This window comes from Copadichromis virginalis, linkage group LG23 (genome assembly GCF_057382275.1).
Source record: "Copadichromis virginalis isolate Kocher_CV1m ecotype Utaka linkage group LG23, C_Virginalis_male_GT1.1, whole genome shotgun sequence".
In the NCBI taxonomy this organism is placed as follows: Eukaryota; Metazoa; Chordata; class Actinopteri; order Cichliformes; family Cichlidae; genus Copadichromis; species Copadichromis virginalis.
In genome coordinates this window covers 23,617,566-23,644,516 of record NC_140639.1, presented here as the reverse complement: position 1 = coordinate 23,644,516, position 26,951 = coordinate 23,617,566, and the positions used below count along the sequence as shown (strand labels likewise).

At 43.3% G+C, this 26,951-nt stretch overlaps 1 protein-coding gene across 4 annotated transcripts in view; it reads right to left on the bottom strand.

Moving 5' to 3' along the window:
• LOC146680923 (receptor tyrosine-protein kinase erbB-4-like) overlaps positions 1–26,951 on the bottom strand; it is a 376,413-nt gene that overhangs the window by 14,028 nt on the left and 335,434 nt on the right. For 3 of the 4 annotated variants that reach the window (XM_085447520.1, XM_085447517.1, XM_085447518.1), the window contains exons 21-26: positions 18,403–18,564; positions 13,182–13,257; positions 12,833–12,979; positions 4,437–4,534; positions 4,102–4,272; positions 1,038–1,323 (exon numbers count right to left, since the gene is read on the bottom strand). In XM_085447520.1, coding sequence (XP_085303646.1) covers positions 1,038–1,323; positions 4,102–4,272; positions 4,437–4,534; positions 12,833–12,979; positions 13,182–13,257; positions 18,403–18,564 — 940 coding nt within the window. The remainder of the gene's footprint in view (positions 1–1,037; positions 1,324–4,101; positions 4,273–4,436; positions 4,535–12,832; positions 12,980–13,181; positions 13,258–18,402; positions 18,565–26,951) is intronic. The other variant, XM_085447519.1, reaches the window with a different exon arrangement.

Sequence of the window (26,951 nt, the reverse complement as noted above, 5' to 3'; positions counted from 1 at the left end):
CTGTACCACAGAAAATGAATGAGAAGGAGAGTGAATTAGAAGAAGAGAAAAACAGTTCAGACAGCAATAACAAAAAATCTGGAGAAATTAAATCAAGAGGTGAGAAAACAAAGGAAATAGAGAATGAAATGGAGTAAAAGAAAGAGATCACTCGGTAATGAGGAGAGAAGATGGAGATGATAATGGCGTTAATGGCAGGCACTCAGGACAAGACGGGCATCTTGCCAGCAGTTCTTTGGCACTGGAAACTCCATCTGCCGGGGTTGAAAATGCCAACAAATGACCCCTCTTCACTGCTTCCAAGCGCTATAATAGTGGGGTGAGAAACCTATTGATTTTGCCCACTTTTCCGCTCCTTGACATTGCATCAGATGCATTTTGCTGCAGGCTTTGTTATATTTTGAGCTGCTCAAAAAAAAAAAAATCAAAGACGGTAGTGCAAGAGCAGGGCTGATGGACTGAATTATGATCAAAGGCAAAACATGACTCTGTAGTAGTAGCTGACATACACCGCCGTCGAAGGAAACTCAGTAGGAATTTTAATCAATGGAATGAGATGAAATGAACAGGAAAACTGACAGGCCGACTATCGTACAAAGGATCGTATTTACTCTGTGAATGAACAAAGAGATGACAAGACAGAGAGAAAGGTGCACATATATTATGTACTTGTTTATAATTTTAATTATGTTTCTGTTTGTGGAGCTGCATAGATGATTGTAGCGCAATCAATCTTTAACTTCCTCTACACAGTTTTGTTTTTAGATTAGTAAGAAATTATTTTAATTAGGTAAGGTTATTTTAAAGTTTAATATTATCTACTATGTGCTGTGGATTAAATACAGCTCCTAAAATGCATTTATGCATCATTACTATTAAATACCCTGCAGGACTGCAGAATTCCTACCTGAACTTATTTTTAGCTTCTTTAGAGCAATTCTGCTTCTAATGTATACTCTGGAAAATTAAACTGGATTAACTATCTTCTAAATGATTCAAGTGGCCACAACAGTCTCATAAGGCTTTACTATGAGTACCTGAGGAGCTCTTGTCCTTCATTGCCGTCATGTATCCGTCCTCATCAGTGTCCCCTCTCAATGCTCTCTCTCCCAGAAAGATGGTTGGATCAGCACTGTACCTCTGACCCCCACTGTCTTCCCCTCCAGCCTGGCTCAGGCTCTTCTTATGCAGGCTTCCATTACAACGCTGGTCCTCCAGGACTGGGCTCGGGCCACCTGTGGCATCCTGGTTCACACAAGCTTGTGTGCCTGCCAAGGGTCCTTCTGCAGCATTTGGACCACCATCTCGATAGCCAAATTGATTCTGCAGTAAAGAGAGGCAGGGATTGGGGTTAAGATAAGAAAAACTGAGCATAGCATGAGTTCAAGAGGGGCCATGAAGTCCAAGTCGGAGCAAATAAGTGTATGACACAGCTGATTCTCTGCTAAAGAAGTGCAAGTAAGGCTATTTTGCCCTGCTTGATTGTTAAATCACGAATTAACTGTGATTAACCACATGTTTTTGTAAAGTTACATTCAATTTCAAAAGCCACAACCAAGCCTGCTTACTACCAGACCTACTGAATCAAAAACTCACTTAACAAGAACCTGTATGGCAAAGTGAAGTAGGCCAAAGTATCTCAAATATCAATTCATCATGCTAAGATTTAACAAACTGACATCTATCTGTCTTGAAATTGTTATAAAAAACATTTCTGAGGCTTTGGTAAACCACGGTGAGAGCCATTATTAGGGGTGGGTATAAAAAAAATCAATTTTCCGTTTCAAATTGATTTTAGTTTGAATAATGTGATATTGATTCTTAAAAATTCTGAATCAATTTTTAAATGTGAATGTATTTTGCCAGAAATGCCAGAATCTCAGCTCAGGCTCACGAAACTATTTCAAAAACTGCCAAAGAGTTAAAATACTAAACAATTAAAAAGCAGGTGAACGGATTCCACAGAAAGATGTTAACACCTCTGTAACTTTGCTCTGCTTCACTTCAGCAGCAGCAGGTAATACGTTCATAGGTTGATTCATGGTTTGCTTCAGTTTTTGTTCTACTGCAGAATCTGCTATAAAAAGCCAGGGCAGGAAAATCTCCTTCATGTTTTTCTGCGTTTTATCCTCAGTTACTTTGACACATAGGCATCTGCTGTGATGCTTAAACCTCTGATGAAGTCTCAAGTATCAGCTTTGTTTTTATACATAGACATAAAAAATATGGATATGTACTGATAAATGATCAGAATTAAAATATTTCTGACTGTCTGAGTCAAAATTGAATCAAATCGAATCAGGACCTTGTGAATCGGAATTGAATCGGTTATAGAACCTTCCCAGGAGTGAATGGCCTACCAAAAGTGGACTGAACAAGATCTAAAGAACTGCAGTCAAAGTTTATGATTCAACAATAAGACAGAGACTGGGCAAAAATGGCATCCAAGGGAGAGTTCAAGGAGAAAACCTCTGCTGACCAAAAACAAAAACACAAAGTCTCACATTGACCAGAAAACATCTTGATGATGCCCCACAATTTTGGAAAATATTCTGTGGACTGATGAAACAACATCTGAACTTTGTGGAAGGTTTGAGTTCCACTACATCTGCATAAAACTAACACAACACTTCATAAAAAGAACATCATACCGTACAATGTAGTGGCAGTTTGCTGCTTCAGTTCAATTACTTGCTGTAATTGATGGAACCATGAATTCTGCTCTCTGCCAGAAATTCTGATTAAGATACTTTCTGAATTAACTTAGCTGTAAATATCTTTGGTCTGAGGTACTCTGGGTACTGTCTAACTCTTTGATGATATAATATCTATGGCAAATAAGCTAATAACAACAAAGTTTAAGCTAGCGTACACAACTTTTGTTCCAACTGCGGCAAAGCAGTGAGGCTTTAACCCATGCTGCTGCCTTTTGAAGTAAAATTCTCAGACAAAGTTCTGCTGGTGTAGTCATCAGCCACCAGGGACTGTGAGGGGCAGCCAGGCAAAGCTATGATACAAACACCTGAACCTTAAAAAAAAAAAAGGCCCACCAGAGTATACAAAACATGACAAATGAAGCAAAGGGCTTCTTGTGGAGCTGTGTTGGCTTGCTGCAGGCTATTTAATCCAGGCCAACTTCTCTGCACTCTTGCCAGCTGCTAGCGCTACAGCAGCAATTACGGGAAGCAGATCTACAAAACACAACAGAAAAGAGGGAAATGTCCCGGGGTTATATTCGTCCACCTACTCCTACGGTTTTCCCTCTACTGCAATCAGCACCCTCCTCCTCCAAACTTCTCTGTTCATCCCTTCTTCAAAGCAAGTCATTATCGGCTCGTCTTTTCAAGTGTGAGCGAGTGAGAGCAAATCAGCACAGATAAGATAACCGTCTGTATCGGACTGTGTCTGAGGCGGCACAACCTGAATAACTAACTTCCTTCGGCAAAGTCAGCTCACTGATGGATTTATACACCCTTCCCTGCTTGGGCACGCGGCAGCTTCTGATTGTAAAATCAAAAGATCTTCAATTGCCAATCTGGTTGTTGACCTTAAACAAGTAGGACTTTGACTCGATTATCATGTGTGGGTTTTTTTGGCGTATGTGAGCGGCTGTCAGGGAACAAAGAGCCACTGGCAAATGGATAGGTCGTGGGGCTAAAGTTGTATAAGATGCGGAGCCATGGGCTGGCCAGCAGTGCATGGTGCATGCTGCAAAGCAAGCAGCCCAGCCTGTGCTCATTGTCTATTTGTAAACGACTCCAGCATTTTAAGATAGCGGCTTGTTATTTGCCTATGGCGCTCTGAGTAATGAAACCTGGGGCCTGGGGAGCTACTGCATAAAGAGTCCAGGTTTAAGACACACACACTGTGATGGAAATGATGGAGGCAGGTTATTAGTAGAGGGAAATCATCAGTGTATTGCAGGTTCTTAACCACCTTGAGCATTTATATACTGTAGGACAGTAAAAGAGAAGAGGCACGTACACAAAATTAAAGATGTTTTTTGCTGGAGATCATCTATGATGCTTAACAACTTTGGAGTGTTTGGCACACAAATGCTTCCAAAATGCAGTATAACACAGTCTTCGTCAGTGGTCTTACCCTGTTGGGGTCAACACGAGGCCTGGTCGTGCATGACTGAGTGGCCATGATGAAACCTCGAGGCACCAGATACTCCTCGGCATCCATCAAGTCATCAAGGTCCTGTTCGTCCAGCAGGCTCTGGAAGAACTTGCTGTCATTGGGACTGGGAAGCTTCATACGGTCGTCTCCCTGAATTATACACGTGTAACAGTTTTAATTGCCGAGCACCAAATTAATTCCAGCAGCATACAGATTGCAGCGAGAGATGCATCAGATAATACTTTTGTGTCTGCACGATATGTAAATGTTTGCAGAGAAAAGAAACAAAGGAAAGTTTTTATCAAAGGACACACCTGAATCACCAGATATCGCTGTGGGTCACGGGCCATTCTGCAGAACTCGGCGGCCAGCTCTTTGAACTTCGGCCTGCTGTCTGCATCAATCATCCAGCCTGGGGAAGAGAAAGAGGGCAAAGGAAGAATGCCGTGGAGTTAGAAAAAGAAGCAGAGAAATATACAGAGAGAAGTTTATTAATTGTCTACAATTCCTTAACCTTTATCCCAGCTGTCTCCTTTTTCTTTGCTCATTTTTCAGAAGGACTACTCTTGAGCCTCTTACTGCATTTGCAGCTTCCTGTCAGCCCTGTGTATTACTCTAAGAGGGGGATAGTTGCTAAAGAAATAGGAACAACAAATCAGGAACAGTCTGATAGTTAATGAGTTGTTCTTTAGTACTTCCCTAATAACTCTTGACCCAGGGCTATTAAATACTTAAGAGCCAGCTGCTAAACACACTATTAGTGAATCATAAGGTAATGATTAGCTCATAATCATCCGTAAATCCGGAAAGGTCCATTTTTTTTTCATATGTAGAGTTCATTCTCAATAAATCAAACACAGCAGAACAAAACACTAATTGCTTCTTTATTGCTGCTTAGTCATTCTTTTTTATTACCTCAAGTAATTAAGTATATCACTCAGCAGTTACTCACTAGTTACAAAGTAGTTGCTCATAACTTCAGAACTACTTTACCTGTTGTTTCTTTATCTGCTCAGTTGATGTATCATTATAGTTCCTCAGCAGTTTCTCTTTGCTTTGTCATCCTTAGCAGTCATTCCTCCACACTCCATTGTAAACACATACTTGCTCAGTAGTTACTCAGTAATTAATCAGTAGTTATGTAGCCATTCATCATGACTTTAGGACTACGTTGCTATTACATTCCCCTTCTTCTTCTTCTTTTGGCTGGTCCATTTATGTGTAGGAACACCAGATAATCTGCCCACATCCTACCCAACCTTTATCAACCTCTTCTGGCACACCAACCCTCTGCATGTCCTCCTTCGCTACATCCACGAACCTCCTCTGTGGTACCCCCCCACCTTCCTCCATCTCCATATTCTACACCCTTTGTCCAATAAAAACTATCTCAGCCTTGCCTCTCTAACGTTATCTTTGAACCCTGAGCTGTCCTTCTGATGTACTCATTTATAATGAATACCATTCTGGTCACTCCCAGTAAAAATCTTAGCATTTTCCACTCTTCCACTCTGACTCCTGTCTTTTTGTTAGTGCTACCCTCTCCTGTATGATTTATCATTAGAGGTCCTCAATAATTTCTCAATGCTTCAGGATTACGTCACACTTGCCAATAACGTCTTTATCCCCAGTGTAAAAGCATATTTACTCAGTAGTTCCTGTTCCCCACTTTTGAATCTCTTATTGCAAAGTGTTACTCAAACCAAAATAATATTTGACAAACAGCTGGCATATCACAGAATACAGCCAGGGGTGCAGTGATGTGTCTCTAAATACCGGAGGACACTGATGATGCATGAGCATGTCAGGGTTGCGACTGGTTTCTAAGGTAACCATGGTGGTTTTCATACATTAGCCATGATCAAATGCTAGACAGGCGTTATGAATAGATCATAAATCTCCATCTCAGCCTGCCCGACCATCTTCATCAGCCGCTGCTCTCCCTAGACGTGTCTTCTTCCCTCTGTTCCATTACTTTCCTACAGGATGGTTGCCCTCTCTCTCCCCAGTTATTCTTTTTAATTTGGTAGAATCAAATTATACTGACATCCATGCAATAATATTAATAACCAACTGTCAGGGTATGAGTGTCTTTCATTGTGTTGTTTGAATGCAACCGGCATCTACCGACAGCGATTAGGGTGGAATGTTTCCTTGCGTGTTATTCAGTGCACGACTTGATATTGTGAATCAATCAAAAACGCTTTAAACATCAATATGAGAGCTGTGAGTATTTAATTTGTCTTTATTAGCTCTCTTGCATGAAATACCATTTAATAATAATAATTGAATTTCAGCTAGATCGCACTAAATGTGAATATTCTGTTTCTTCAGTTGGATAAAAACAAAAAAAGTGTCATTTTGGTGCAATCCAACAGCTCCATGAATACACTTCAGTAAGAAATGGTAAAAGGGGACATTTCCAGCTATCACTTTATACTGGATAATGTAGTGCTTTGTTAAACTTTTATCTGTGCGCGGTTTATCTAAGAGAAAGCACTCAATGAAAGCTGTGCCACTGTGTACCTTCAACCTTCATTTATTTCAGGAATGCTGAATGAGCAACAGTGCCGTTCACTTTGACTTAATTCTACTGCTTTGCTCAAGGGCAACTCAGAGGTTGTAATAAAAAAAGTTTTTTTTATTTTACTTTGTAAACCACATTTCTCTCCTTCAGGCTACTGCAGCAGTAAACACAGCAAACCCCTGAAGGTAAAATGCCAGGTGGTGTATTAGCTCGGATTAGATCGTAAGCAAGGAGAGCTGCTGATTTCACTGTCGACATCTCCATAACACACTCTGCAGCATCGATGGCTAAAGTGAGGTGTCTCCAGCAGTCCAGTAGGGGGTTTATTGTATGTTATTGTTTGCTTTTTCATGTATTTATGTTACAAAAAACTTGCATATACCTTGCTATACTCTAATGGCATTTATCGAATTAAAAATTTGCAGTCTTATGTGCATTTCTTACATTCTGGGCACCACTTTTAATCTAGCTCCTCTTAAATAAAGCCTGACCCTTTCAGCTGTCACTTCGCCTGTTTGACTTTGTTCAAATTTCCACTTGTAACGCCCCACGCAGGCACATTACCTAAATGAGGTGTAATTACTCCAGCGATCAAACTCTATTTCATTTTTATTGGGGTGGTGCAGAAGCGGTGGGGCACGCAGTGTGACGGCCCATGAGATCACAAACAAACGGCTCGCAGTCAACATGCAATTAGAATTAATGTGGCCGATTGCTGAGCCTGCTTCCGGCTTCTGACTGGGCAGTGTGACTCTCCCGCTACTTGGACTCTGTGCCTGACCTGTTTGGGTTATTTTTGATCACGACGCTCACTGTTAGTTTTTGCTAATTGGTGGGTAAAAAATAGTCCGTTTCTGAAGATTTTAAACCTGCTGGGATGATAAGCAGTAATATAAAATTACTAATTAAAAGGTAATGCCAAAAAACAAGAAGACAAGGAGCCCTGCCCCTGATTAAGTGTGGGATCACATAAAGTCAGAATCACTTATTCTATGATTTTTCCTCCATGGTGTTAAAACAGCCACTCACTAATGTAAACTACATTAATAAGGGTGAAATATAGTGAGTAGGATAAGTGGAACGACATTTGTGTCAGCTGCACAATGACTACGAGTGACAAACACACCACGCACAACCAAGAATAAAAAAGTGCTTGTTGTTACTACAAATCACGGAATTTAAAAGATAGTTCTACAGCATCCGGTCACTACTTGGGTGAAATATGATAGTATTGCTTTAACTGTTCAGGAATCACAGCTCTTTTTACACACAGTTCCTCTTTTTCTGAGGTTCAAAAGTAATCAGACATACAATCTTAAATATAGGGACTGTTTTTAATATGTGAATGAAAATCTGCTGCAGTCAGTGGCTGCATGAAGTCTAGAATCCATGGATATCAGCAAATCCTGTTTCCTCCCTTGAGATGCTCTGCCAGGCCTTTACTGCAGCCTTCAGCTGCTGCTTGTTTGTGGGTCTCTCTGCCTTCAGGTTTGCATTTAATAACTGAGAAGTATGCTCTTTTGGGTTATGATCAGGTCACTGACTTGGCCATTGTGGAATATCCCATTCTTTGCCTTGAGAAACTATTGTTTACCTCAGCTGTCAATATGCCAAGTGAGAAGTGTCCACATCTATTTGCTCTGGAGGAGGCTTAAAACTTTGAGAAAGTCAGCAAAGCTTACTTTGACAGTAATACTGAGGTGAGTTGTTGAGTATATCCTAAACTTTTCCATCAGTAAGTGCTGCTGTTTTTGCCGCTGTTAGCAGGAGTTAGCCTCTGTTAGCTGGTGTATGTCAAACTTTCTTTGAAGTGGATCTAACATTGTTGGACTCTGATACTTAGCAAATCGACTCATTTGATATGAGGATGTGAGAGGGTCAAAAGTCTAATCTGCTGACAATAAGTATCGGTGACAATACCAGGGATAAATAATAATGTTTTCATGTGCTAGAGCCCTGATGTCAGCTCAGGAAACGAGGTTCGTGGTGAGGAGGAAGAAGATGAGGTGGAGATGACGAGGAGAGAGCAGTGGTGGTGCAGCAGAAACACATAATTAGAAAGCATTGATAAAAATGTTACACGATTATATATAGTTTGAAAGAGCTATTTGTGATCTTTAAATTAAAAGTAAAATTATAAGGTGGTTCTCTAATTTGTCATGTAATTATGAGGGAACAGCACTTTCCTGACCACGAAACTGCTTGTCATTCAGTTGTCCAGTTACTTATGGGCAGGGATGGGCAGTAACGTGTTAAAAGTAGTGTGTTACTGTAATCCGATTACTTTTTCAAGTAACAAGTAAAGTAAGGGATTACTATTTGGAAAAATCGTCTTTCTACAGCGTAAATATTAAACTTCAAATCTGAGCAAGCACCTAGCACGCTGCCACAGGAATGTGGAATTCACAGATTTTATATGATTGATTATGAAAAAAAAAAAGAATTGGGCTGAAAGGTCTATTGCTTTATATGGTTTTATGTATCATGTTTTTAAAAAGTAACTAAGTAGTAAGGTAACTAATTACTTTTGAAAATAAGTAACCTGTAAAGTAACGGGATTACTTTATTGGAAAAGTAATCTGCAATTAGTAACTAATTACTATTTTCAATTAACTTGACCAACACCGGTTATGGAACTTGTGAGACAATGTATAAAAATGAATGTAATTCCTAAACAGTTAAAGCAACACTTTTGTTTAATCCTGTGAACTGTAGCTTAAATTCAGTAGTTCGATCATATGTTGATGGTGTACAGAGGCAAAACTACAGAAATGTAACTGACAAAGGGTACTCATACTACAGCTGACTTCAAACTCATCAGCTTTGAAAGCATTCTCCCTTTACTTTTAGCATTCAAAGCTTCTGTGGTGTACTGTGTATCAGACATCTACCCTAATAAATCAGGTGTAGATAAGCATTTTTGCTGCTTGTTAAGCTGAATGAACCTCTCTGACCTCAGCATTTACAACATTAGTGTCCAGACACGTCCAGACAAATTAGCATAGCACATAAAAATTACATTTCTCCACCAGGAGGAAAGAGAGGATAAGTTGGCATTATTAGGCTAAATGGCTGCAGGGCTTTCATGGTTTGCTTCTGTGCTGTCAAAAGCCATTGGCAACTATTAGATATTATGACATTTCGGTTGGATTAACATTTTTGTCATGGGAATATGTTTTGATATCAAGCTCTAAGCTGGATCACATTATTCTCTTTCAACACATTTGCCATTTTAAGCTTTTGCAGAGTGAATTACAATGAGTGGAACAGTAGACTAAGCTTAAATTCACTGCGCTACAAGCAGCCATAAGAATGTATTGAGATACAACACTGGTACAAAAGATTAGATAATTAAAAATAACTGAGAATCACAAGTAAAGAGGGAAAACAAGAAAGTCAGTGGGGAGGAGTGGAAGTGAGGTCATTTTTGGGGAGATTTTCAGACAACAGAAGACTGAGTGACAGAAAAGTCACTCCGACATACTTGAGTTCAGACAGGGCGGCGTGAATACCAGACTGGTGCGTGGATGGACAGCCAACTAGCCAAAGGCTGGCACAGCTCAGAGCATGGTTTGGCATACAAGTCTGGACAGTTTCCTGGAAATATGGGAGGGAGGGTCCCTCCACAGCCATGGACACCAGCAACAGGGTACAGAATTCAGCCAGGGGAACGATTGCAAGATAGGAAAGACATGGGAGAATTTGGGGAGGATGGGAGAAGGCGGATTTTTGGATGAGCTGTACTGGCTTGAGGGAGCGTTTGGGGAGATGTGGTTGTCCAGATGGAGGATGACACCAACAAGGATGTGGGCATTATCCCCAGTGAGGGCTGGGCTGTATGCTGCAGACCATAAACCAGCATCTCATCACAGTTTCATGACAACAGCTCATCTACTTTCCTTCTTTCCATATACCAGCTTTTCTTCTAGCCTTGAAATGAAGCCCCAGAGCCCAACTAACATCTCACCAGATGAATATTTAACATCTGAGCCTTATTATTAAACTACAACTCATGCGTGACACTTTAAGCCGAATTACAGTAGTGAATAAACATGGCATAAAAATAAATTTGATCATGTTCTCCACGAGGCGTGCTTTATTGGAGTGCTACTCTATAACATTGTTTCATGCTGCTATGTGTTGCTTAGACAACAACAATATTTGAATGACTGCTATAAGGAATTTGCTAAAACTTATATACTAATATATAATATGGATCTAGAGTTTTGTAACACCAAGCAGCAAACTTTGGGGCCGAGGCAGTAGCTCCTCTAATGACTACTCGAGGAAGGCTCCAAAAACAGTACAGAGCCCATAGACTTTAGAGCAGAAATAAACAGGTTTACATGCTGGTACAAAAATGCATTTGGTCTCTAAAGCTCCCTTCATTTCATTTATGACATCTTTACAGTAGGTGCCATTTCATATAACTCAGCCATTTCTATTAAGGTTTAAAAATCCGCTTTTTGTAGAGGTGAGACTACTTTGATTGTGGATGATCTTGTTTGGCATTCATTAGATTAATAGCAGCATACTGAGACATACTCCAAGGAGTTGGTTAATTTACTCCAGTAGTACAGTTTCACATCTGTTTTCAGCCTGACAAAATTTGCACATTACTCAGTATCACACAATGTGCAAAACATGCTATTGGCCAAGTTTGCTAGCTTATTAGCTTCATATGCTATAAACACCAAAAGCTTCAAAACAGCAGTCATATTAGAGTAAAAATAAGACAGCAATCTTCTTGGAAATGGAAAATAATCAATGTTGAATCAGTGACATTTATTCTGTTTTGCATTTGTTGATTGATTGCAAGGAGTTACTGTAACCACTTTTGACCACATTGCACAGCTCTCCTGGTGGGAGGCAACCTGACTCCAAATAGCTAGGGTTTAAACATAATTACCATCTAATTTATAAACACGGATAGCTTTCCAACAGGTTGCAATAAATCTGAGTCATTCTACACTCGTCTCTTTGTAGTAGGAGAATCGACCGAGCTGTTTGCCCGCTGGTTGTATTCTGGTTAAATTCCAATATAAAAGCTAGGACCTATGCCATTTAACAGTAAAATGGCTGTTTAGCAAACACGTCACTGTTTGCAGAGGACTTATTTATTTCAAACGTATTAATTTCAGGCTGGATTCTAAATTTAAGTAGTTAATGTGAATTTCTGAGTACATAGATGGCAAAAGTGAAGCAGATAGCAACAGATCACAGTTAATTGATGCAGTTGCAAACTTGACCCCATTCTGCCAGTCTTAACGCACCAAAGTCAACTCAGAGATGACCACCAACTGGGAGTGATCATAGATCTGGTCTCAATTTTTGAAAGCAAGCTTTTCAAAGGAAACAAGAGTGCAAGTTCATTGCACACAGTTGCAGTAAAATTGGTCATTCCATGGTCTCCATCCACTGTTTTCCCTGATATTACTGTAGCATATCCAGTAACTGATATCATGAAGGTTTACATCTTTTATATGCTGTCTCTAGAGGATACCTACCATGATATGTGTCCAAACCCCAATAAGATCCATGGAATGATTAAGCCATCACATATAACTTTTAATATTTCTGACGCTCTTCTATCAGGAGGATCTATGTGTTAATTTCAATTCATTCTGTTCACATGTCAAATTAATCTACAAGCCTAACTTGTAGAGTGGAGAAAGCATGGTTAAATAAACTCTTTATATCTAAAAATAAAAAGTTTTGGGTTTCTGATCAGTTATGAGCTATTTTTCTAGTTTAGTAACTTCATGCTAGTTTCCAAAGAACTTGCAGCTCTCGAGAGCCAAGCAAATTTAACGCTGTTGTGTGTTTACGTGTTAATTAGTAAATATTACAGGTTCTGCTGTTATGTCATTGTCATTGCTTTTAGCTTCAGACAGTTTTATTGTAAGCTGGTGGCCTGTTGACACCAGATACATATTAAGAAAATGAAAAGCAGGGAAGCCATGTTTATTGGCAAAGCAGCAATAAACTTAAACTAAATTGTAAATGCGTAAATAGACTTTCACATGTGGTTATTATTTATAGATATGTTTATCAGAAGCAAGCTTATCTATGCCATTTCTTTTCACATGTAAAATTATACCCCGCTCATCACTTTGCTTCAGACACAGGAAGAAGTCTGACATGTGTGTGTGCGTGTGTGTGTGTGTGTGTGTGTGTTCTTACATTTGACCATGACCATGTAGACGTCTATGGTGCAAATTGGCGGCTGGGGCAGGCGCTCGCCTTTTTCCAGGATGTCTGGGATTTCTCGCGTGGGGATCCCATCGTAAGGCTTGCCTCCAAATGTCATCAGCTCCCAGATGGTCACTCCTGGAGTGTGTTGTGCGGAAGAGGAGTAGAAAAACAAAAATATTAATAAGATAGACGGAGAAAGATGGGAAAGGTGAGGCAGAGGGACCCAGAGAACGACAGGAGACAGGGAGCGGGTGAAAATGCAAATGCAGATACACTAAACAGGATTTGAGGTCGCTGGAGCACGAGGAACATTGACGCCTACAAGAAATACACTCACCGTAGCTCCACACGTCACTCTGATGGGTGAACTTCCTGTAGTGGATGCACTCCAGAGCCATCCACTTAATGGGCATCTGAGGAGAGACATTAAAAATAAAACAACTAAAATCTGAACTATTAGCTTCTCATTCATCTGATCCATTTATACCTGAATTGCAGACAACTTTCCATTATGCTGGTTTGCTCAAAAGCAGCCATTTCTTTTACTCCAGCATTCAAAAGCTATTGGGCAATCGACAGCGCCTTCAACCATAGTTTTGCTTTGCTCAATATTACTCAAGTATTGTGATTGATTGGACTCAGAAATCATCAATAGCGAGTGCGCTTTTTAAGATGCTAAATGAGATTGTATCGGCCATTTGTCTCACTTTATCCGAGCAGCCTAAAGAGAGCGGGAAGGGGTGTGAAAGAGTAATAACAGCAGATCTCTCGACATTCCCGACAAGGACGACGGCAGACGTCGCGCCAAATCCCGACCACTGTGTGATTTCCATATTGACTGGATTTTCAGCATGTCTACTGAGCAAGGCAATTATGTGTCCTTTTGCATGTGAGGTCATTTAAAATCCAGCCCCTCCCTTCGTTTGGTAGCCTGACAGACACACACACACACACACACACACACACACACACACACACACACACACACACACACACACACACACACACACACACACTCATTCTTTGGGGAAATGAGCAGGAAGGGAGGAAATGAAACTGCTTCAGGTTGGAAATGTGGTATGGCACCTCCACTTTCATCTCTGTTGATTTATCTCCCACGGCACGTCTATTTTTATGGCATACGTGTAGATGTGCTGACAACAGCCCCCACCCTTCTTTCTTTTTCTTTTTTCTTCCAGGCATCAGTGAATACCAACATGGAGCCAATCACTCAGAATGGCTGAATCAAACTCGCCTGGTTTATGAAAATACTGCCCCCCCACCCCGCAACCACACTCCCACTCCCACCACCCTTTTCGTGTCCAGAGATAACTGCTCCAACTCAAGATGCAGTGGCTACCTACGGGCCTCCAACTGAATGGGTGTAGCGATGAATGAGCCAATTTAATAAAGGGAGTTGATCAGGACATTTGCATAGGAAGTCTCGAGTGGGGTGGGGAAAAAGAGAAGGCGATTCTAATTAATGCAGACTGGTTCCCCAAACAAAACAAACTGATTGGGAGCTGCGGCTACGTTATTTGTTTGCATGAAGTGCTTCTAAATTATATTGTGCTAAAGTTCACCACTGTTTTTTCTGACCAAATGTGCTCAACATAACACATTCCTTGGGGTTTTTGTTGTACGTCCATGCTACTTCAGGTGCTCATGAACCAAAAAGCGTTAATTTTTCTAAATTTGAAACTGTAATCACAGTGCTTTTGTTTTGTTTTGCTCTTGTAAAGATAACTACTTGCGTCTAAATGACTGAAATATGAAAACGACAGCCTTTCTTCTTATTTTTCTCCCTTTTTTGGGTTGATAAACAGCAAAATTAAGCTTGGCAATTAATATCTGGCCAGATGGAGCCAACACGGTGCTGTAACCCCGCTGACGTTCCTCCTTATCTCCATCGTTACCTCTGCTGTGATTAAACAAAGCCACACTTATGATTTTGTTGTTCTCATTTACACGTGTGTCTGTTTTTGTTCCGCTAAACGGGCACAAAACAGTGATTTGATCGCGGGGTACGGATACTACCTGCTAAGTGACATGAAAAGTAATTCTCCGCTATTGCTCTGACGCCGATAAGATCATTATTTGATCTTCACAAAGTTGTCTGACAAAAGAAAAACACACTGAGATTAATCACTGCAACTCTGCCGTGTGTGTGACTGGCTGTGCTGACATTTGAAATGAGTGATGATAGAGTAACAGAGGTTGTGTCTTCTTTACTTTACAGCTATGCAGCCCCTGACTGTCTGAGCCGGCTTTTGACTGGAGTTTTCAAAGCTCTCTATGGTAACACTTTTAATTGTTCCATAGTCTGGTAGTGAGGTCCCAGGTGCCTCTTTCCAGAAGGCAGCAGGGTAAAGAGTGTGTGTGGGGTCCTCCACGATGCTGGTGGCTTTGTGGATGGAGTGGGTGCTATAAGTGTCCGCGATGGAGGGGAGAGGGGCTCCAACGATCTTCTCAGCTGCTCTCACTATCTGTTATAGGGTATTGCGAACCGATACGGTGCAGTTACCATACCAGACAGTGATGCAGCTGCTCACGATGCTCTCAATAATCCCACTTTAGAACGTGGTAAGAATAGATGGAGGGAGATGGGCTTTTCTCAGCTTCCGCAAGAAGTACAGATGCTGTAACCTTCTTGGTTATGGAGCGAGTCTTGAGGGACCAGGAGAGGTTGTCTGCCAGGTGGACAGCAAGGAATTAGGTGCTCTTGATGACCTCCAGAGATGATCCATCAATGGTAAGTGGACAGTGATCTCTCCGTGCTCTCCTGAAGTCAACAATCATCGCTTTTGTGTTATCCACATTCAGAGACAGGTTGTTAACTCTACACCAGTCCGTTAGCTGTTGCACCTCCTCTCTGTATGCTGACTCGTCGTTCTTGAGATGAGACCCATCCCAAGTAGAAGTAGAAAAACACTGAACAAGTGTGACTTGTGCCTTTCTTCTCCTCTTTAAAAAGAACATGGCAGCACGATTTAGATTTTCTCCACAATGATGTGAGAGACTGAAAATCCTTCCGTCAAGTTTTTGGTTCTACAATCTACCGAATCGTGAGGTGTCATTTTTGAAGCTCGGGGTCTTTTTTTCATATGACTGTATCTTTAAATGCTTTGCCTTATTGATTGAACAGACAAAAACCAATAAGTGACAGTCCCTAGGAAATAAGTAACTAATAAGTATTCTTTACTCATGGTGATACAGAAAAGGTAGTTAATGGTAAAGTATTCCTTATCCAACAAGGAAGTAGTAGTATGCATCTAGTATGGTGCTTCCTTCCAAAACAAAAACAGTTACTGAGTGATTAATCTGTAATCAATCAATCAATCAATCAATCAATCAATCAAAGCTTTATTCGTCACATGCAGGTTGCCCTGCAGTGAAATGGGACTAATTACTGATTTGTGCACTCAGATAATTATGATCCAATCAATATTTAAAGAATCGCACAGCTGGTTCCTTTTTAACTGTAAAGCCACTGATTGGGAGGTAATAAGGAAGCTCTTGTGAATCAACGAGCTGTCAGGTTGTTTCTGATTTGCTCCACTGTTGTCTTCTTTTAACGCTGTAAGTGCTCTAAGTGCTTGTATTTTAATATACAAGAGCTGCGCACAGATGTATTATGAAACTAATCAGGCTGTGCTAACAAGGCCAGTGTGGAGCTAGAAATAAAACTAAGGATGGAAAAAAGAAATGTAACAAATATCATCAATTCAAACACTTTAAAAACTAATTACATATAATTATATAATGAATATACAGGGAGTGCAGAATTATTAGGCAAGTTGTATTTTTGAGGAATAATGTTATTATTGAACAACAATCATGTTCTCAATGAACCCAAAAAACTCATTAATATCAAAGCTGAATGTTTTTGGAAGTAGTTTTTAGTTTGTTTTTAGTTTTAGCTATTTTAGGGGGATATCTGTGTGTGCAGGTGACTATTACTGTGCATAATTATTAGGCAACTTAACAAAAAACAAATATATACCCATTTCAATTATTTATTTTTACCAGTGACACCAATATAACATCTCCACATTCACCAATATACATTTCTGACATTCAAAAACAAAACAAAAAAAAATCAGCGACCAATATAGCCACCTTTCTTTGCAAGGACACTCAAAAGCCTGCCATCCATGGATTCTGTCAGTGTTTTGATCTGTTCACCATCAACATTGCGTGCAGCAGCAACCACAGCCTCCCAGACACTGTTCAGAGAGGTGTACTGTTTTCCCTCCTTGTAAATCTCACATTTGATGATGGACCACAGGTTCTCAATGGGGTTCAGATCAGGTGAACAAGGTGGCCATGTCATTAGTTTTTCTTCTTTTATACCCTTTCTTGCCAGCCACGCTGTGGAGTACTTGGACGCGTGTGATGGAGCATTGTCATGCATGAAAATCATGTTTTTCTTGAAGGATGCAGACTTCTTCCTGTACCACTGCTTGAAGAAGGTGTCTTCCAGAAACTGGCAGTAGGACTGGGAGTTGAGCTTGACTCCATCCTCAACCCGAAAAGGCCCCACAAGCTCATCTTTGATGATACCAGCCCAAACCAGTACTCCACCTCCACCTTGCTGGCGTCTGAGTCGGACTGGAGCTCTCTGCCCTTTACCAATCCAGCCACGGGCCCATCCATCTGGCCCATCAAGACTCACTCTCATTTCATCAGTCCATAAAACCTTAGAAAAACCAGTCTTGAGATATTTCTTGGCCCAGTCTTGACGTTTCAGCTTGTGCGTCTTGTTCAGTGGTGGTCGTCTTTCAGCCTTTCTTACCTTGGCCATGTCTCTGAGTATTGCACACCTTGTGCTTTTGGGCACTCCAGTGATGTTGCAGCTCTGAAATATGGCCAAACTGGTGGCAAGTGGCATCTTGGCAGCTGCACGCTTGACTTTTCTCAGTTCATGGGCAGTTATTTTGCGCCTTGGTTTTTCCACATGCTTCTTGCGACCCTGTTGACTATTTTGAATGAAACGCTTGATTGTTCGATGATCACGCTTCAGAAGCTTTGCAGTTTTGAGACTGCTGCATCCCTCTGCAAGATATCTCACTATTTTTGACTTTTCTGAGCCTGTCAAGTCCTTCTTTTGACCCATTTTGCCAAAGGAAAGGACGTTGCCTAATAATTATGCACACCTGATATAGGGTGACAGTTGGCTGCCTCTCACTGAGCCTGGTTCTGCCGGAGGTTTCTTCCTGTTAAAAGGGAGTTTTTCCTTCCCACCATCACCAAGTGATTGCTTGTAGTGGTTTGTTTGATTGTTTGGGATTTCTCTGTATTCTTGTAGGATCTTTACCTTACAATATAAAGCGCCTCGAGTCAACAGTTACTGTGATTTTGCTCAGATAAAGTGAGAGAAGTTTATATAAATAAAACTGAATTGAAATGAACTGAATTTAATGTATATTATTGTGAAAAGTGTCATTTATGTACGGTTTTCCCTGTCACAAGTCTTGTAGTTTTAGTACTTTCATATCAATTGTCCCGCATGTGAAATTGCGCTGTACACACATAAAGATTAACACTCTTCCACTTACACCGACCTTTCCCCCGTCTGCGTTGTATTCTTTCTCATCGCCGTCCAGCAGTCGGGCTAGGCCGAAGTCGGTGATCTTGATGTGATTGGGAGACTTTACCAGCACGTTCCGAGCTGCCAGGTCCCTGTGGACCAGCCTCCTCTCCTCCAGGTACATCATTCCCTGAGACAGAGAGAGAAAGAGTTGACTGCGAATCCTCTCATGAAGTCATTCATCATTTTAAATTTCAAGACTGAAGCAGTCTGAGATCGGTGATGTGGCAAATGTCAGCACTAACATAAAATTATTGTCATAATTGTCATTGTCATTAACTGCACATCCAAGCAGACATTTAGACTCAGTCATTCATTGTTAGCACTTCTCATATACATGACTCAAAGAGATGGAGACTCCAAGTCGGCTTTTATAGCATTTCAGAGATGTCAGTTTTTTGGCGCAGACGATCTGCCTGTCAGAGTCCAAAAACAAAACTCAACATTTCTCAGTCTAAAATTTCCCAAACTGTGAGCACTCATATGACAGTGATGTCACCACAGATTTGTGGTTAGAGAACATTGAATTGTTGATATTCATGGCCACTGAGTCAATGATGACACACATTTTAAACGTAGAAGCTGTAAACGCCAGAGACCTTATAAGAAAGAGAGATGTGCTCAGTGGAAACCTTAATAGAAACATATAACAGAATCCAGTAAATGCAAAAATGGCAACAAACAGCAAATAACTAACTTAGCTGGAGTATAGTTTCACGACATTTGTAACTATTTGGTGGCATCCACTGCTGTGCAAAAGTCTTGAGCTGCCTCTCATGTCTTTATATTTTGCAAGGGAATGGGAAAGAGGTGCAGTGTTTTATTGAAACATTTGAAAACGCACATGTAAATACAGTAAATAAGGCAAAAACAGAGTTTGTACAATCATAACGAGCTTGAAAGTCAATATTTGGTGTGACCACTTTTATTCTTCAGCACAGTCTGAACTCTCTTAGGCAGCTTTCTTGTCATTTCTTTAAGTCATCTTCAGGAATAGTTCTCCAGGCTTCTTGAAGGACACTCAAAGCTCTTCTTTTGGTGTTTCTGCGTTTTGTTCTGTTCTCTGTCAATGTGATCCCACACTGCTTCAATAATGATGAGATCCGGGCTCTGGGGAGGCCAATCCGAGACTGATGTGGTTGCCTGTGTTCCACAGTTTCCTTAGATAGTCAGGTCTGGACTCAAAATGAGTGAAAAAGCAGCCAATGTCCAAAGAAAAACTTTGATACCCTACAAAAATTACAAGAAAGCTGTTTTGAAGCAGCAAAACATAAAGAAACGAGGGGTCGCTCAAGATATTTCTATCTTCTCGTTTTGATAGTAACAAATATGTGAATAAAAGATGAATGCATGGAGTTTTTCATTATGAATGGTGTGACGTCACCAATACTGATTGACCTCTTAATGAAGTCATAGAGTTGTTTAATGGCGAGCATGCGTAGAAGAAGTGTGACCTGAAAAAGCTTCAAAAGCCAATTTTTTCAGGAAGAATACCCATTTTTAAAAGTTATTTCTGTCACATTAGACTGGTGGCTTTATACAGTTTTTATGCCCCGATGATAACAGAAAAGCTCTTTCCATATTCATTTTGACAGTGGATTTAAAATAAGAGCCCCGAAGCACTACCGAAATGACTGCCAGGTGGAGAAACTTCCTTCTAGAAGCTCTTTGACATTCACAATATATTGTTAAAAAAACAAAAACAGGTGCTGGCTTTGTACCGAAGTGTGCAACATCAGTACCTACGTCTTGTAACGCGTCCAAGTCAAATGCAATCTTGTTCACTCATAACTGACACGTCGCCTTGGTGTCCTCAGTAATTGGGGCCATTTTCAAGATGGCTGGGCAGGGAGAACAATGGATGCCCTGCTGATTTGTTAACGTTGATTATGAACACCTGATGAGCAAAGCGAGTAAGGGGAAAAACAACAAAGCTTAGACTGGAGACAACTTTGCTTTGCGGCCCTAATTTGTTGCTCAATGGGCTGGACGGAGCAGCGGCTCTTTGACAGTCGCACAAAAACCCATTTGTGGCTGTGCAAGCGCACGCATGGACACACGTGAAGTCAAGCAGAGAATGCCAGACACACGCAAACAGGCACGTCTTATCATGCATGTGTGAGCACAAACACTCACTCTTCTCCTGTCTTGTGCAGTCATATCTGAAGAAAACTGCCAGATGAACAGGTAGACGGGCGAGGCTGGGCCAGCTGAAGCATTATTACTCTGGATGTTAAACAAGTGGATGCCATTTTGCAGGCGGATCAATGAAAACACCTTGGTGGTCATTATGGTCAGCGCACAATGAGGAATTCAAACCACGGCTCACGCATCCACTGGTGCGAGAGAATCATTGCCCATTTGAAATGCTTACTATGAAAATACAGTATATGCCTGTGTGTTCGTGGACACGCGGGCACATATCGAGGAACACTGTGTTGAAATGTTCACCGTGGCGAGCCGCCGCACGCCTCCTCCTCCCAGACGAATGTGAGGATAAATCGATCGCTCCAACGTCTGGCTCGCTGGTAGCTGAGTCCTCATCCATCATCCGCTGGTCTCGGGGAGACAGATGTGTAGAAACACATATGCACACGCACTCACACTGACAGTGACCACCCAGAGACCACCACCTACACGCAAAAGCAAGCGATATTTCACCACGGTGCCCAGCTCCTCGTGAAACGCATCCATCGGCCAGTTTGCATGTCTCTCACCGTTATCTCCCAGTTCAGGACACTTCCTACTTGTATTTCCTGTCTCCCTTTTTCTACATCTGTGGCTTTCCTCTCTAATATGAAGACAATGTGTCCTGACTAGGCAATGAGCACCCCTCTTTTACTGAAAGTGTATTTAAAATAGATTACTTCGGGGGGTTGGGCAGGCGATCAATAACAATGCTGATTACAATAAGCCAGAAGACGACCGACTTCGGGCGTATTTATCCCGCCTGTTGACGTCGAGAGAAATTAGGAATCAATGGCCCACACAGTCCATTAATACACTTCGACTTAAAGTGACAGGGCAATGAGGGGAGGCCATCGCACTGACGGGGAACGTAGAGCAGCTCAAGGAGCCAATTAATTTTCAGCCACCCTGGGCAATAAACAGCAGCGTCCCGGGGGGAGGGACGTTGGGGGCAGCCAGCGTTTCAGGTCGAGAGGGTCCGTCTGCCAGTGCACAGTTTAAGACTTTCAATCAAGACCCGAGTCCTGAGTCATGGAGCATAATAAAGAAATAAAAGGGTGATTAGATCATTAGAGATGATTGAAAAGATACGTGGATTACGTGATTTTTTTTGGTATTGAGAGAACAGCGTGTCATGGTTGGCTGTGTGGCAGGCGTGCAAGCAGGAGTGGTGGATCCAAAATGCAGGACTCAGACACAGAAGTTCAACTTAAAGCGCAGCTTTATTCCTGGAAACCCTCTTACTAACTAAAGGCATCAAAAGACAAACAAAAACGCTGGTGGACTAAAACACTGAAGCAGAAAACACTGAACTGGAACCAAAACACTGGTAACACGGAGGCAAAACACACACAGCTTGTTGAGGGTACGACGCAACACTGACTCAGAGAAACACAGGGACTAAATACACTGGGAAGTAACGAGGAGAATGAGACACAGAAGGAGAGCACAGCTGGGGGAAATTAGAACTGACGAGACAAGCAAAGCAGGACACATTCACATAAGACACGGACCTTCAAAGTAAAACAGGAAGGATCACACAGAGACGCGAACTTGACACAGTGGAGACAGCAACTAAGAAACACAGAGACATAAACCATAAGGCAGAGGACTCTAAGAACCGAGAGACACAGAGGGGAAATCAAACATGCGAAACAAAAACACCAAAGCACAAGAAAGCCCCAAAACAAAACACGAGCCCAGAAAAAAGAACAATGCAGGGGGCTGGCCAGGGGGCCGACAGCACAGGAGTCCAAACAGGTCAGGGGGCCGGCTGTGCGGAAGCCAACGGCGGCGACGAAGGAGACGACGGAGCAGTGCAGGGGGCCGACCGCGCGGAAGGCAGCGGCGGCGACGAAGGAGACGACGGAGCAGTTCAGGGGGCCGGCCGCGCGGAAGGCAGCGGCGCCCCAGTGTCAAGCGTACTGGCTGAGGCCCGGTGGGCACAGGACCAGGCGGGGCAGGACCAGGCGGGGCAGGACCAGGCGAAGCACAGGCAGAAGCTGGACCAGGCGTGGATGAAGACACGGAGGCTGGGCCTGGCGAGGCCGAAGGCTCTGATGAGGCTGGACCAGGCGAGGCCGAAGGCTCTGATGGAGCCGGACCAGGCGAGGCCGAAGGCTCTGATGGAGCCGGACCAGGCGAGGCCGAAGGCTCGGATGAAGCCGGACCAGGCGAGGCCGAAGGCTCGGATGAAGCCGGACCAGACGAGGACGAAGACGAAGACTCGGATGAAGCCGGACCAGGCGAGGACGAAGACTCGGATGAAGCCGGACCAGGCGACGACGAAGACTCGGATGAAGCCGGACCAGGCGACGACGAAGACTCGGATGAAGCTGGACCAGGCGACGACGAGGCGGCCGCAGGTGGCGGCTGGACAGGCTCCTCGGGCCCTCCAGCTGACGCGGCGTGAGGCTGAACGGGCCCCTCGGACCCTCCAGCGGAGACAGGAGGCTGAACGGGCCCCTCGGACCCTCCAGCCGACGAGGCATGAGGCTGGTGTGGTTCTCCGGAACCACCAGCTGACGAGGAGGGCTGCTGGACGGGCTCCTCGGGCCCCCCAGCTGAAACAGGAAACAAAGGCCGGAGCGGTCCCTCGGACCCTCCAGCGGAGACACGAGACGAAGGCTGGACGGGCCCCTTGGACCCTCCAGCAGAAGCCATCACAAAGCCAGCAGGCATGGAGTCCACTGGCAGACATGAAGGAAATGGGTGCTGTGCTGAGCACTGGCCCTGCTCAGACAGCACTGACACGGGGCACTTCCCAGGTGGCTGCTTAAACTCCAGGGGTCCAGCATCAGCTGAGGACTGGGACCTAGCCTCTGGGGAAGCCCTGGAGCGGCAAACAGTGCCAATGGCGGCTGAACCATGAAAAGCACCTTGAGTAGGACTTAGGCTTTCTCCCTGCATGGAGTGAACAAGTGGAACCGGTAATGCTGGAGCCAGAGCTACTGGGGCCTGCGCTACAGGCGGCACTGGAGCTACTGGGGCCTGCGCTACAGGCGGCACTGGAGCTACTGGGGCCTGCGCTACAGGCGGCACTGGAGCTACTGGGGCCTGCGCTACAGGCGGCACTGGAGCTACTGGGGCCTGCGCTACAGGCGGCACTGGAGCTACTGGGGCCTGCGCTACAGGCGGCACTGGAGCTACTGGGGCCTGCGCTACAGGCGGCACTGGAGCTACTGGGGCCTGCGCTACAGGCGGCACTGGAGCTACTGGGGCCTGCGCTACAGGCGGCACTGGAGCTACTGGGGCCTGCGCTACAGGCGGCACTGGAGCTACTGGGGCCTGCGCTACAGGCGGCACTGGAGCTACTGGGGCCTGCGCTACAGGCGGCACTGGAGCTACTGGGGCCTGCGCTACAGGCGGCACTGGAGCTACTGGGGCCTGCGCTACAGGCGGCACTGGAGCTACTGGAGACTGGGCTGAGGGTGGCTGCGGGGGAGCTAACTGGGCTGAGAGTGGCTGCGGGGGAGCTAACTGGGCTGAGAGTGGCTGCGGGGGAGCTAACTGGGCTGAGAGTGGCTGCGGGGGAGCTAACTGGGCTGAGAGTGGCTGCGGGGGAGCTAACTGGGCTGAGAGTGGCTGCGGGGGAGCTAACTGGGCTGAGAGTGGCTGCGGGGGAGCTAACTGGGCTGAGAGTGGCTGCGGGGGAGCTAACTGGGCTGAGAGTGGCTGCGGGGGAGCTAACTGGGCTGAGAGTGGCTGCGGGGGAGCTAACTGGGCTGAGAGTGGCTGCTGAGCAGGCAACACTGGGAGCTGAGCTGCTGGAGACACAGGTGACACTGGTGTACTGGGGTGAAGGCAACGAGGATGCAGTCCCTCTCTTAAGGGAGGATGGAATGATTTAGTGATAAAGCTTGATGGGAACAGATGCTGAAGCTGAGAATGCCAGGCAGCGAGGGCTTCCAGGAGGATAGCTGACTCTACCTTGCCTGGACCGCCCATGCCAAACAGTTCAAAGCAAATCCTGGCTCTCAGCGCTGTTATTAATTGTTTTAATCCGTTAATGTCCAAAAAACCAGCTGTGCAGAGGGTGGAAGACAAAAAGTTGTCGAAAAAGACCACCTGAAGGAGTCTCTTGGGGGTGTCCTCAGCGTGGATTACCTCCCGGCAGTAATTCCACAACTGCGCGAGATACTGAGACCGTGAGTCCGCAGGATCCATTTGATGGTTGCGTCGTTCTGTCATGGTTGGCTGTGTGGCAGGCGTGCAAGCAGGAGTGGTGGATCCAAAATGCAGGACTCAGACACAGAAGTTCAACTTAAAGCGCAGCTTTATTGCTGGAAACCCTCTTACTAACTAAAGGCATCAAAAGACAAACAAAAACGCTGGTGGACTAAAACACTGAAGCAGAAAACACTGAACTGGAACTGGAAACAAAACACTGGTAACACGGAGGCAAAACACACACAGCTTGTTGAGGGTACGACGCAACACTGACTCAGAGAAACACAGGGTCTAAATACACTGGGAAGTAACGAGGAGAATGAGACACAGAAGGAGAGCACAGCTGGGGGAAATTAGAACTGACGAGACAAGCAAAGCAGGACACATTCACATAAGACACGGACCTTCAAAGTAAAACAGGAAGGATCACACAGAGACGCGAACTTGACACAGTGGAGACAGCAACTAAGAAACACAGAGACATAAACCATAAGGCAGAGGACTCTAAGAACCGAGAGACACAGAGGGGAAATCAAACATGCAGACACAGACTTACACAGAACAGAGGGGACATAGAGAAACATGAAGGGCAAGGGATCGAAACTAGAAACTCACACCAAGTACAATAATACAAAAATCACAAAGAACTAAAACGCTGGGTCAGGAGACCCAGGACCCTGACACAGCGGTCTTTTCATGCTCCCTGAACTGTACACGGTGAAGATGGTTCCTGTGACCTCTTGAAGAACTTGTTTGGTTTAATACATCATTTAACAAAGGTGCTTACTGCACAACTGGTAAGCCAGACAATTAAGCATTGATACCATCACAACTAGTCACCAGAAATACCAGATGAACTAATTATTCATAATTATTCATATAGTCTTAAGATCTAACACAATCTTGTGATTTTTAAATCACGAATGAACTTTGATTAACCCCAGTTGATTACTGTTGAATTAAGAAATCACTTAATAAGAACCCGTTTGACATTCTCAAAAAGTACAACATCATGCCACAAGAAACAGCAGAGAAACAATTTCACTGAGGTCGATCAGTCTTGAAAGTGTTAAAAAAAATTCTTAGGGACTCCAGTGAACCACGATCAGAGCCGTTATCCACACATGGAGAAAACTTGGAACAGCCTTCTCAGGAGTGACAGGAAGCTAGCATTTATCCACTCAACTAGAATAGCACATAACCATGTTCAGTTAACCTGAAACACATTAAATGCTAACAATGCTAAAGTTAGTGCCACTTGACATTCTGTTGAAGAGTCACACTTTGGTGCTGGTTTATCTCGCTGGCAACTAATACGCTGTAAGCTCAATGCAGCAGCTTGGGTTTGAATCTGCCTTGAAGTCATCTTTTCTTTTTCTCTCCACTTTCCTATTGCAGTAAAGGCTAAAATGCCACACTTGGAGCTACATTTAAAATATGATTGCTTTTAAATGGCTATTAAATACACAAGCAATATTCAGACCAGCAATTTTTTACCATAGTCATTAAACTGCTGTTTGTTGAGAGTTTTCTGGGTGTCTTTGGACTTTTGGATGATCAGTCTGATTATTAGTTGGCTTTGGGTCCCGCATCTTAAGAAGTTGGATTTAAGGTGAATGATAACAATAACATTTAACATAAACTCTACAATAAGCAAAACTGAAGAAATTACAAAATGAGTTCGGTGTTTGATTTCTGTGGTTTGGTTCAGTCGTTCCCTGAGCTTAAACAAGCTGATGTGAGATGTAACGGGCAGGTCAAGCAGTGTGGTAGGCGGCTTTAGCTGAACTGCAAGGAAAAGGGCATATAGAGCTTGGCAGCACTGCAGGATTTCACTGCCTTAAATCCCTTAAAAGAGTTTGCAACACTTCCTGCACATAATACATCTCGCCTTATGTGGTACCAGCCTCAGCTGTGCCTCAGAAACTGCCTGTTTTCATTGAAATTGTCGATCCCCCACATCGTTTGCTTTGAACATCTCCTCAGAGCAAAGTAGTTTGGTTCTTCTATAAATGTGAGGGAAGATGATATGAATTCTTTTCAGATTTTAACTGACAGATTACATCAGAAAACATTTGTGTCTCCTAGCATTTTTAAGGTTTGTGGAAGCCCATTTTAATACCAATTAAAGCCTAATATTTATAACTATTTCAGGATCTG